The 13258-nt window shown below is 34.2% G+C and overlaps 1 protein-coding gene across 1 annotated transcript in view; it reads left to right on the top strand.

The window, feature by feature from the left end:
* DOK6 (docking protein 6) overlaps positions 1-13258 on the top strand; it is a gene marked incomplete at both ends in the record, with an annotated part of 248722 nt that overhangs the window by 142073 nt on the left and 93391 nt on the right. The window contains one exon of the mRNA XM_084281323.1: positions 7308-7427. Within this exon, the coding sequence (XP_084137449.1) occupies positions 7308-7427 (120 nt within the window). The remainder of the gene's footprint in view (positions 1-7307; positions 7428-13258) is intronic.

Raw genomic sequence — 13258 nt, 5'->3', positions numbered from 1 at the left:
TCTTGGTTGTCAACTCTAATAATAGCAAGGAATCACTTCTTCATGTTACTCATTTTAGGGTTTAGGGCCAAACATTGTGTTCTTGGGTAACGGAAGCACAGAAAGAAAGAAAAAATATTTAAAAAAAAAAAAAAAAGGATTTTTTCATTGGTCTTGTTTTTATTTTAAAAGAATCATATAGAACCATGCAGGAGAGGTTTCTTACAGTCTCTGCAACATCAGAAGGGTGCAGCGCTGACACTGACTTGTCCTATTAAATAGGACAATATTTAATAAATGTGAACATTTGAATCTGTAAGACTTCATTCAGATATGTTCAGTCAAAGAAAGAAACAGAGATTCCTAAGACTTTCTAGTCTACTAGTAGCTGTCTCTATGTACTGAGTTAATAAAGTAGCAGATATTCAGATGGCTCGAGTGAAAAGTCCTGTGGTCAAAGGCATAAAAGCAATGAAGCATGTAATGACAATGGTGCATGTTTTTCCTCCCCCATTTTGAAACTAGTCATTACCACCTTGATCTTGTATGCAAAGATTATACTGCTGGAATCGTTTACATTAATTCTTCTTTTCAAACAGTACGAATTGTCACTACTTCAAAGATAAGAAGATATGAAAAAAAAAAAAAAGTAAAAAAAAAAAAAAAGTGAAATGAACCTTAGAACTTGCAATAGTTTCTTTAGGTCTAGATTCTCTTACCAGGCTGTAACTTAAACATTTGACAATAGGAGAGAAGAATACTTCAGCTTTTCTGCACATTTAAGAAGAGTCTCTACTCCCAAGAGAAATAAAAGTATTGTAGGACTAAACTAGATCTGAAATAGTATGAACTTTTAAACCAGACAAATGTCATTGCTGACTGCCAGTCATGGAGTAGCTGCATAAGTTGATGTGATAGCATCTTCTGCATGTTATGTTGCTGGTGACAGACCCTTTTTGGACAGTTGACTGATGGTGTTTTTGACATTCCCAATACAGACAAGCTGCCTGAGGTTATTTTACTTTCATGCCATTGTCATTTGATGTTAATAACTGTTGAAACAGGTATGAATTGACAGTCCTGGGGAAATGTCTAATTCCCACACCAGATCCTTGTAACTGGTCTGTTAGTTTCAGTCACAATGCAAATCTTTCCTCTATGTTCAGGCAGGTTTTTATGATTCTTACTTTGCATTTGAAAGGAAGTTTACATTGAGAGTGAAAGGTTGTTAGGGATATTTTTGAGTAATGATGCTCTATCAGCTCACTGTTGGTCTGTTGGACATACTAATGCTTGATAAATAGTTGTGGTATAATAAGAAGAACTAGTCCCCAGTGTAAAGTACCATACATGGTCCATAAGCGTACCTAGAAATCTAACCTTAAAGACTAATTAAAACACTAATTCACTTCCCAGAATGCTCTAATTCATTTCTGTAGGACTAATCACTGAGTGATGGTCACTTTTTTTTTTTTTTTTTTTTTTTTTTCAAAATAGCCATTTGGGAAAGGGAAAGGGAAAGGAAAAGGGAAAAAAAAAAAGAAAGCTACATTAGCACTGGTATTGATCAGAGGAAATCACTGTTTTGTAGATTAACTATATCTCTTCATTTCCCCACACCTTCTCCATTTTTAACAAGTCAGCAGAAGGTTCTAGTTCTGTTTGAAGACTACATTCTCAAGTAGTATTTCAGATGAGAAACTTTAGTTCCTAATGTTGTAACTTTGGTTACAGACTACTATTCAACTGTGTGTGGCATTTCCGAGTTTGAGCTCAGAATTTGATGCTCAGATTTGAGCTCAGAGTTTGATGTTCTTTCAGTTGGAGTGTTTCATTAGCTATCATTGTGCATGGACCCTTGCAGTCCCAGAGCCATTCTAAATTGGTTGGCATATTAGCTAGCTTTGTAATTAGCAGTTGCTATTCCTTCAAAAGCATCCGATTAATGCTTTTAATACATACACTGCATATGTTGTATGTTAATTTCATATTGCTACATTTGAATATGATACTGTGTAAATAATCCTTCACTGGACAAACTGTTCTCAGAAGATTAAGTCTGGTCCTGACTCTTTTGGGGAGATAATATCCCCTGCGTCATATATCCAGCAACCTTTATAATAAGCAATGTAGGTAAAAGTGTAGATATTATATGCAAATAGAGTGTGCTTTAAGGAATAGTTTAGTGGATGGTAACAACAATATGATAAATCTTTTTAAATGTCATTACTGTCTTCAAAAGCAGTCACATAACATTTAATGTTTATGTTAAAGACAGGATAATAGATGGTGTATTGCCTGGGTACTGGTTAATTGAGCTGACCGTTTTGATCAGACTTTCAGAAATGAAGGGGGAATTGTCAGGAAAATGTCAGTTTTCATATACCTAGGTAACTATAGGGACACACAGCTAGCCATTTACAAGCATAGATACCCGCAGAGACTAAACTTAGCAGAATCCTATTTGTGATGCCTCTTCCAGCATCTTTAGGTAAGTGGGAATGATTGTTGGTAGAAATATCAGTTTTGATTTTATAATAACTAATAAATGTATTTTGCTAATTGTTGTAATTAGCTGTGCTACCCTCATGCCATGTTTAATGTTGCCAATGAAAGGAAACTATAAGCTTTCTTTTTTTTTTTTTTTTTGGCATATCACTTAGTTTATGTTTGCTTAAAAAAAATATAATAATAATAAAAAAGCATTAAAATCATTAAAATTATACCAATGGTTGAAGTTGTGGAATAATATTTGCTCATATACCGTAATTTTTCATTTAAATTGATCATTGCATCATTCAATACTCCCTTAAGCAAAATTTATACTGCTAGAAATGTACAGAGAAATGTAGGGATGTTATTAAATTTATATTTTTAGAAGATATATGTTTCAGGAAAAGCTAACATTTTAGGTTTGCACAGCTTAATGTTATGGAAAGCTCAAAAAGTACATGAGATTTCTGAATTTGCATCAGGACAGTTTCTGTTATCTCCCTCTAATGTTGCATACATGTTATTTTCAATTTAAATCCATGGTGAAACCACTTTAAGTGGGCTGCATGAGAAGGCAAAGCAACAAAATTCCTCATCTTTGTTTTTAAGCTTTGTGAATTACATAGAAATAGAGCCCTTTTTTACCAATGGAATATGTGCTGTTGATAGTGACAGGAGGGGGTTTCCTGGAAAAGAGGGCACAGCCTTACAGAGCAGGAGATGGCATTTCTCAGAGAGATGAAAACTGAACTGAGCAATAGAGTGAGCACCTCTTTGGGGCTTTACCTCTTCAACCATTCTGGCAGCTCATAGTGGTGTGTGGTGACAGTGTGGAATGTGAACTTCAGAGATAAACGAGAAAAATCTGACATTATCGGAACTCAGGCATGGGGTTTAGTCCATATACAAAAGGTTTCCTAAGTTAAGATTCTGAAAACATTCACAACTCTAGCAAATATAGGCAAAGTATAAACTGTAGGTATAGTGAATTTATATATATAAATCTACCCCATCACTTCCTTCCCAGAGCATATGTTGTGTAGCATGAACTGTTTTAAACTTAAAATACCAGAAGAGCTTTTATATCACCTCATGACATTTCTATAGCAGCATCTTATAAATGAATTATGGGAAAGATGCAAATGCAAGAATTTTGATTTTATTTATAGCTGTTAATGTTTTTTTGTTTGTTTGTTTGTTTGTTTTTTGTTTGCAATTTATCATTCAGTCCAAGAATTCAGTTATCTTAAAAGGAAACTAATTTTTTTTTAGCGATAAGTACCAGTTACCAGTAAAAAGTCAGCATTTACCACCAATAAATTTAATCTACATGCATTAAAAAGAAGAATTTTGCTGGCAGTATTTTATGACCTTATTCTACTGTAGTGTTTCATGTTTCAAAATTTACATGTAATCAAAACAAACTAGTAATAGTGATATCTCTCTTTCGCAATGTGGTAACTATCATTCTTAAAGCTTGATATTGTGACTGGTCCATTTATGTATTATAAATTATAATAAATACATTTTAAAATTCATAAGTAATATTTAATTTTTTACCCGGAAAGACAAAGCATTCTAGACTTGCCACGGGTAAATTGCTTTATAGATACACATGATGAAAGGAGAAATATGGCTTTAACTTTGAAAGGTCATTCACCTACTTCTAAAGAAGATTTCGTACGTGAGACAAGGAAAAGGTCTAAGGCAATCCCTTGCAAGTAAGCAATAGCTATCAGGATGCATTAGGTAAAAGTAACTCACACAGTACCCTCCTACCCTTGATCTTCCAAACACATTTGGAGATAATGTTGATGCTTCTGACAGCATACACAAATCCTCACAGTTTTTTGGGAAGATATTTCACACTTGCATTGAAACTGTATTCTTTGTTGTATTGCATAGATAGTTGTTAAGACACAAATTTTGAGTTATACAACAATACAGTGCATGCATTACAGTCTACTTTGCAAAATGCAGCCATAATCTTTTAGCACTCACATTAAGAGAGTTTCTTCTGTGTGGTAGGTGGAAAATGGTCTAATCTGGGTCTGATCACAAACATCTTGCAAGGAAGAAGCAGCAGCTTAAATTAAACTGCTAGAGTCAAACACTCGGAAAGGCTGTTTCTGAATCCAAAATTCCAAGTTCTAGATGTTGCTATAATAGGAAGAAGCAAGTGAGCAAGTGGACTAGAGAGATGAAAACACTCACAAGGAGCAGCTTCCTAGAGCTTTTTTTGTTTGTTGGTTGGTTTGTTTGCTTGTTTCCCCAAAAGTCTGCTGGAAATGTGGTGTGATAATATATAAATAGAATTTGTTGCTTTTACATGAGAGTAGTATTTTGAATATATATAGATGTTAACCTAGACTTAGGGAAATGTCAGTACATTTTCCTTTCTCCTTAGATGTTTGCAAATTAGAAAGATTAGTTTTGTATTTTTACCATCATCTCAGTTCAGGAATGTACCCTTTTGGTCTGGGTGCAGGCAAATGAAATAAAATAATAAAATATGGATTTAAGTAAAATTTTGTATCCTGATCATCCTCCAGGAAAAAAAAAAAATGCAGGCTCTGTATAAACCTAGACATCCTGTCAGCATTTACAATATTCTGTAGTACAATTTAGTCAAAAAGGAAAATGTGAGAGGGAAGGAAAGGAAACATGAGAGCACCAGACTAGATTTGCTCTCTCACTTGTATGCTACAAGCCTTTCCACACTGATTCCCCAGAGTTGGAGTAGCTGTTGGGCAAGTCAACAGTAACCCTCCTTTGAGGGCTTGGTTTACCTGTATGTAAGTGCACTGCCCCCGTGCCCCCGTCTCCATGCTGGCAGCGTATTACAACATGTCTTGTGAAGTCCTCTCCTCTATAGACATAAGTCTGCTTCATCAGACCTCACAAATATCCAAGGAAAAGGCAAAGGTGGAAAGAGAGGAAGGCAGGAAAGCTGGAGAGAAATTTATTTTCTTCATGCGTGAGCAAAAAATGAATTTGGGAGGTAGGATTTTAAATGAAATCATCTTATTACTATTAACCCCCTGTTTTATTTTTATTTTTATTTTTATTTTTATTTTTATTTTTATTTTTATTCTCTAGTGATATAGCTTCTTTCTCCATACTTCCATCAAGCAGGCTGTATCTGTAGAAAAAAAGTGTTAAGAAATAGTATGCTATTACCTCAGTATTTTCTTCTTACACACAAAGTTAAATGTCATCTGGAGATTACTGACAAAATTCTCTTACTACCAGAAGCTGAGGATGTCATGAGAAGAACAACTTTGGAAATACGTGTCTTGAGACAAAGACTGCAAAAAATCAGTAAGGGTTAAAGAAAGCCTCTTGGCTTGCAGCACTCAAGAAATAAATAAATAAATAAATAAATAAATAAAATTATATCCCTGCAGCAACAGTCATGTTAGTCTCATTCATTTGATCTTTCTGTCTGGGAACTCTGTCAGCTAATAGACAGATTAACTCAGGAACAATCTATGGCTGGATTATTCAGGGCCCTGAATAAATCCATGTTTCCAAATATATTGTGGGAACCTGGAAGAAAAAGGCCTTTCTCCCTTTCTTGTCCAGCAAATGTTTCTGTCACTTGAGATCTGTGCAAGGATTCAAGGACTGTACCAATTAGGCATGGAAAGATTTTTCTTGGATATAATTTTTTACTAATTACAGTGAGTCATCATAACTAGATGCCTTTTTTTTTTTTTTTTTTTTTGTCTTTCTGAATTTCAGCACTGCATTGGAGAGATTGTCACCAAAGTACCAAAGTATTTTCCAGATCTTCACAAAAATAGGAATTGGAAAAAAAAAAAAGTGGCAGTTTAATAGAGACATTTCTAGATAACTGGAGTCAGCCAGTCCTAAGGATGATCAGATATAGACTATGACAACGGATTTTCATTTTGGGCCTGGTGCCCAGCCTGCTCTCCAGAAAGTTTCCCTTAGGTGACACTTACTCTGTAATAAAAGGCAACCCGCCTAGCTGCATGATTTTTATTAGTTGTGGTTTCACACTATTGGAACACCCGTTTGAGATATTTGTTTGACCAATACCAGACATTTTGTGATGTTAAATTTGGAAAGTGGATGAAATGCAAGTGGGTGTGGAGAGCAGCTATTGTGCTGTCTCAGACAGTGTTCATATCTTGATAAACTGGCAGATACGGAGCTCTCAGATAAAGATCAATGGGATGCAATGGATGACTCAAAAAGGATGAGGAGGGTTTGAATTTTCATACAAAAATTCCAACTAATGCCTAAATTGCTCTTAGACCAAAAAGAGGTGAGCAGAACTGAATGAATTCCTTATTCAGTCTGACTTGAGTGGCGTAGGTGTTCAGTACAGCAAAGGAATAAATTTTGCATTTAAAGAACTTTTTATTGCTGTTGTTTCCTTTACCCCTAGAAAAATATGAACCTTTAGAAGAAGAATGTTTTTCAATAGTTCAGCTGAAGAGCTAAAGCTCTTTAAATAGTTCAGCTAAAGAGCTAAAGACTATTTCAGATATTATGTTTGATGTTTTTTCTAAATTGCATTTTTCTTTCATGCAGGCCTTCTGGAAAGATATTGTTTTGAAAACAAGTATTTTCTCTTTTCTGTTAACTCCACCTCCTATCCCTAAGTCTGAAAATGGGAATTGCAGTACTCATAGTGTAAAACCCCTTTTTTAAGTTCATAAATCAAGACTAAGAGATAGAAGTGGAATTTTTTTGTTACTAACTTAAGCTAGTTTTTAAGAAGTTACTGTTTTTGTTTGTTTGTTTGTTTGTTTTTAGTAAAATGTTAACATTAATATTTATTTATTTTTATTGTTTTTTTTCAGAATTAGAGGCAGAGGAATGGTGCAAACATCTTTGCATGGAGTGTCTAGGAACCAGGCTCAATGATATAAGTCTTGGGGAACCAGATTTGCTTGCTGCTGGAGTTCAGAGAGAACAAAATGGTAAGTAACTTTGTAAGTGCTCCTATATCAGTTCTTGGCTGATGTCCCATGTTATCTTTGCTGGTATTTGTGTCTGTGGGGTTTTTTTTGCTATTACCTAAACTGTTGGATGTATAAACTAAACTGTTGGATGTGATTTCAAGGCTTAATCATATTTTTTTCTACAAATAAATATTAAATTCTACACCAAATAGCATAAACTTCATGTGTTCATTGTGTTCACATTTTCCTCTCATGGGAAAGGATGATAAAAACCTTTCTGGTTGAGGAAGCAGTGGAAGAAAGCAGTAGCTGTTGTTCCACAGCCTTTAAAAGGCAGTGATAAACATTTCAACAGCACTTTGGACTACAAAATATATTTGCTTTAAACTCATATCTGCCTAGAATAACAAAAAATCAAAATCTAAATGTTGTCAAACACAGGTGGAAAGGACAATGGCAGGTGCTAGTACTAAGCCCAAGCTTTGTAAGTCTTTTGAACCAAAATTTAGACACATGCACAGGAAGGATGCTAGTGGATGGAATATGCTATAACAAAACAAAATCTGTGATTTTCCTGTCATTTAATTCCTATTAATGAACATGAGGGCAAACAAAAAATGTGCTCATTTATTCCTCCCTAAATTACATCACTCAATGATTATTACTGTCTTGATGCTTTTATAAAATCCAATAGCTTTTAACAAAACAATAAAATGAGCTGCCTCAATGGTCATAACAAAACAAGCAAAATATCATTATAAAAAATGACATAATTAAATTATAGAATGAATAGCACTATATCAATTATATTGTATTCATTTCTTATGAGATTCTGGACATCTCTGAACCTAATAGCATAAAATGTACAGAAATCTTCAAGAAATTTGATTCAAAGATCAGGTATTTTTTGTGTGTGATTTAAAGAAAGTTCAAATGTTTGTGAAGTCGTTTCCTTTTTATCAGAGGCAGGATTTAATTTGTGACTTGGTTTAATTTACCACTCGTCTCAAACTATAGTACAAGTATAGAAGTATACTTAACGTATATTTCCTACTTATGTCGTAGGAAAGTGATAAGGATTAGAAACCACTCAACGTATCCCAGCTGGCTATCCTAAAGGATCACCACCCTCTTAACAAAGTATGGCTGATCAGAGGGTGGAATCATTTGGGAGCTCTAATAAAAAATTAAAATTTAAAATGTATTATCTTGCCAATATTCCTCATGTTTATTCATATATATTCATCATATAATTTACTTTGTCCTAATAATAATATTTTTAATACATTATGTTCTTCATCTGTCCAAGTACTTATCCATTCTCGCTTTTAGAGTAAATTTGCATGCTCATAAAGGCATACTATCAAAAATTTTAGTTCAAAACACATCTAAAAAATTCTTAAAAGACTACTGAGGTTCTTTTTGACCTGAAACTGAAAGGTCTGTCCAAGTTACATTTTGAATTTAAAACTCATGAAAAGTGAGTATATTTATAATACATCTGAATTCTTGCTCATGTTTAAAATGGAAGCTGTATCACTGCCAAGGTAATTTTGTTATTTTCACATTAAATAATAACTGTACACCGATAATTTATCTTTGAATGTCATTATTTCAAAACACATAGCAAGTATAAGTTAAACTCATTTTGAGATTGACTCTTGAGTTAGTCTATGTAGTAATTTACTTGAAAAAGAGATGCAAACATATAGTTTGTACAATCTGGAGTAGAATCAAGAAGTCTTAGCACCTTATTTCACACATGTTCTGTAGCCATACAAAGGCTTTCCTTCAGGTCACCGACTGAACAAAAGATTTCTCTTAGTACCTGAGCAAGACCATAGATTGTATTCTCATAGAAACTACAGTATTAGTGGGTTTACAGTTTTAGATTTTTGTCGTTGTTGTTGTTGACGTTTTAAGGGCTAAAAGCAATTGAATAATAGTGTTATGCTGTTTATATCTAAATGATATGACAGGATGTTAGACATGACAGGATGTTAAAACCACTAATCCCTTCAGAGCAGGTGTTAACCCCATCCATCCCGCTATCTTTTTCAAATGGTTACTTTCCCTTAAGAGTTTGTGAAATGTTTACAGTTTGATAGATACTTCTCTGATCAGAAAAGAACTAGCCTAATGAGTTTTCTTTCATAAGATATTTCACTTTGTCCTGGCAATAATATTTTTAATACTCTATGTTCTTCATCTCTCCAAGTCCTTACACATTCCTGTCCTTAGAGGACATTTATGTGATATATGGCATGTGCATCTAAGAGTATTCAGTAGAGGGATCAAGTAAGCCTACTATCCCTTGACAAAAGAGGGAAGGTTTTCTGTTGTGTAGTCTCTGTTTTAGTCATTTGATATGACAAACACACACACACACCAACCAGCATATTTAGTTTGGAGGGTTAGTAATAAATCTCTCAATTGTTATTACATATGCCCTGGGGCCATAAAAAATCTGTGTTACATGCTACTGATAATTTTTATACCCAAAGACTCATTGACATATGAAAATACATGGCAGGAAAAATAAGCTTTTTTGTGTGTGTGATTTGTCTAACATTCATTTTTCTTACATCTGAGTTTGTTTATCCTCCCACTCTCACTCTTGTATCTCTCCTGAGACTTTTATTTTATTTTTTGTGTGTGTGTGTGTGATAAATGCAACAATACGATTTGCAAAACAGTTTATTTATTTTAAAGACTGGCAGAATTGGTGTTTAGTGGGCAAATGTCATGGTTAAAAGGCTGTACATTATACATGTATTTCTGTCACGAGGATAAAATGCATGATAGCACACCAATCTGAAACAGATTAATTCCTTTTTTCATTCTGAGCTGTTTAGTAGGTGTTAGCAAGTTCTCTTTTGCACTGTTGCTTGACCCTCTAGCACCAAGCAGTTCTGTGGTGATTGTAGCTACAAAAGCCAAACTATAGATCTTCACTGCTTATAGCAGAGACCTCTGGCTACTGTGAGAAGAATAGAGAAGAATTCTAAGTGATTCCTGTGCAAAGCACATCAGTAATAGAAAGCTTCTCACTGAGTTTCATCTCTGTTATTGCTTTCAAGTACTACCACAAGCATTAAAGTTGTAAACTCCACTGTGGAAAATGACCCTTAGGTGGTTTTATTTTTTATATCTAAGGCTCACAACTAATGTCTGCATAGTTTACAGTGATATGCAGTTTCTATTGAAACTGAAATTAAGCTTCCTTTCTCTCCAACCATTTTACTTTCTCTCTTCTGCAAGTGCATGTGATTTGGTAGCATTTGTCAGCCCTATAAAAGCAACCCTGTTCCTGTTTAAATTTATTTTCACAGCAGACACAGTTTCTTACTATTTGTGAGTGTCCATTTAGATAATTTTTTTAAGGAAAGAGAATTCAGTATTAAATCAAAGCCAGTAAAGACTACATCACATTTAGATAACCAAATTAGTATAATGGCAGTGGAGCTATATATACAATGATAGGACAAATAACAATACACAGTAATAACTTCTGGAAAGAAAGTCTGGACTCAGTTGCAGTTTATAACAATGATGACAAGTGGTCTTCTATCCTGTGAGTATATATAAGTGAGCGTATATAAATATATACACACCTCATATCCCTTAGGTTTCTCAAGATATCCCTCAGATTTCTCAAGCTGCTGATAGGGAAAACATGAATGTAGAGTGCTGTCTTCATTTGGAAAAACTGGTGACCTGATTTCCAAATCTCAATGTATTTGCATTTCTATTATGTGTTGCTTTACCTGGTTTGTTTTGTTTTGTTTTGGAAATGTTTTATAAATATTTGAAAGATAATTAATTTTTATTTCTTTCACTCCCTGCCTAATATTTCAATTGATATCTCAGAAAATTACTTCCTTTGTAAAGTTCTCTTTCTCATAACTGTTCTGTCTTCCTTTTTTATTTAAAAAGATTGCACCATACTGCAGTCCTGCTTTCTGTTTTTTAATTGCCACTAACTCATTAATTTGTTAGAAAAGAATGTAGCTCCTTATATAATTAAATCCTCAGAAGAGGATTACAAGTTATTTCTTTATGCTACATCTTGAGATTACAAACTACAGCCAAATCATAGGGATTTCGTAATGAAGTTCATATAGCTGACCTGTTTTAAGGCATTTTCTAGGGTCTGCACAAGTCCTTTTTGTGATTTTCTACATGAAAACATTGTACATGCTTTTTATTCATTTTCTGTTATCTTTAATCAACTGTTACAGGGTTGTTGTGTGTATGTTTTTTTTTTTTGTTTTGTTTTTTTGTGTGTGTATTTTTTTTTAAGATAACCCAAATAAAGGCAACTTTATATTATTTGATTTTTTTTTTTTTCTCCAGAAAATAAAGACATTTACAGTTTTAATGGCTGGGTAAGACAGTCAGTTTTCAGATTCTTCTCTACCTCACTATCAGTGAAATAATTAAAGATAATTAATTAATGATAACTTTTTTTTAATTTCCATTGAAATGCTAATAAGCATTTCTGCACATTATTAACAGAATCAAAGCCATAATTTTTTAATTCTAAAACCATGGTTCCTCACTTTTTAAACCAAGAGAAATTGTTTTAACAGACCTGACATATATATGAACAAAAAGTGCTGTGACCAAGACTTGGAGCTCTCTTTCCACCTGAAAATAATAGCTTCATAAGATTCCTAGATGAAGAAAGAGTTTCTTCCAGACAGAATGTGAATGTTTGCTTTCAAAGCCTCTTCTTATATGGATCTGGCCAACCTGACTGCCTCCTTTTGAAAGCACTTTTTCCCTCACATTAAAGCTGAAATGAAATGAAGCCTCTGGATTACAGGATTGGAATGTTGTCTGTTCAACTCTTCATCTGGGATGATTTAGGCAAAGGCATCCAGTGATAAAATGATTAGAACCAGGATTATTAGGCCTCCCAGTCATTTTTTGTTCCCTAGTACAGCTGCACTTCAAACTGAAAGACTGAGAGCATTTCATAGGTGCCACCAAGTCTCCATCTGAGTCAATACGCCCATTTTAACAAAGCCTCTTCTGTTCTCTGGAAACCATTATTAAAGGTCATGTACTTGCCAAAGCCCAAATGCTAAACACCTTTATGTAGACAAAGTATATGACGAAGCATTGCTGTGCTTATTCAAGGAGATGGGAAAGAGCAGCTACACTGAAAACAGTGTGGCAATATATTACCTCAGCTGGAGTCCTGCACTTCCTGAACTTTGCTCTTACCAGTTTTAGAGGAGAGAGCAAGATTGTAATACTAAAATGGTGAGGAACTGCACCTGCTCAGTCTCAGTCTTGACTTATGCAACAGGATAGCATCTTCTTGATTGGTTTCTTCCAATTCCCTATTTGCTGAGGACCTCATTAACTTCTATGTATTTAATCTGACCGCCCAGTGGACAATGATTATCTCACCCCACTGATACACAGATGATGACTGATCCACAGACAAACTAAATATCTCATTCAATGTGATGCAGAAAATCTGGAAACTGAATTCAAGTGGAACTGATTCCAGACATCCCAAATCTAGACTATGAATGCTTATTCTTGCCAGTATGAGTTTAAGGGCAAAACTTCCCTCTAAAAACTGAATGATTGTATTAACATTATCTAGAAACTTGATCAAATGGACAAATTAGACCCTACATTTTAATTCTTGAAAACATTTAGTAGTATTCACACTTTTTCATGTCCTCAATTTCCTGCTATTTTAAAGTGTTAGTAAATTTTAGCTTCAAAAGCACATTTGTACACTTTCTTTTCTTGCCAGTTTGAATAAGTTCTAATAGTTCCACATTTTGTGCTGCAGCTCATGGTCACTTCCATCAGGCAGAATTTCT

The sequence above is a fragment of the Netta rufina genome, assembly GCF_964035555.1.
Source record: "Netta rufina genome assembly, chromosome: 2".
Taxonomy (NCBI): Eukaryota; Metazoa; Chordata; class Aves; order Anseriformes; family Anatidae; genus Netta; species Netta rufina.
The sequence above is the reverse complement of the archived record's forward strand: the minus strand, read 5'-3'. Positions and strand labels throughout refer to the sequence as shown.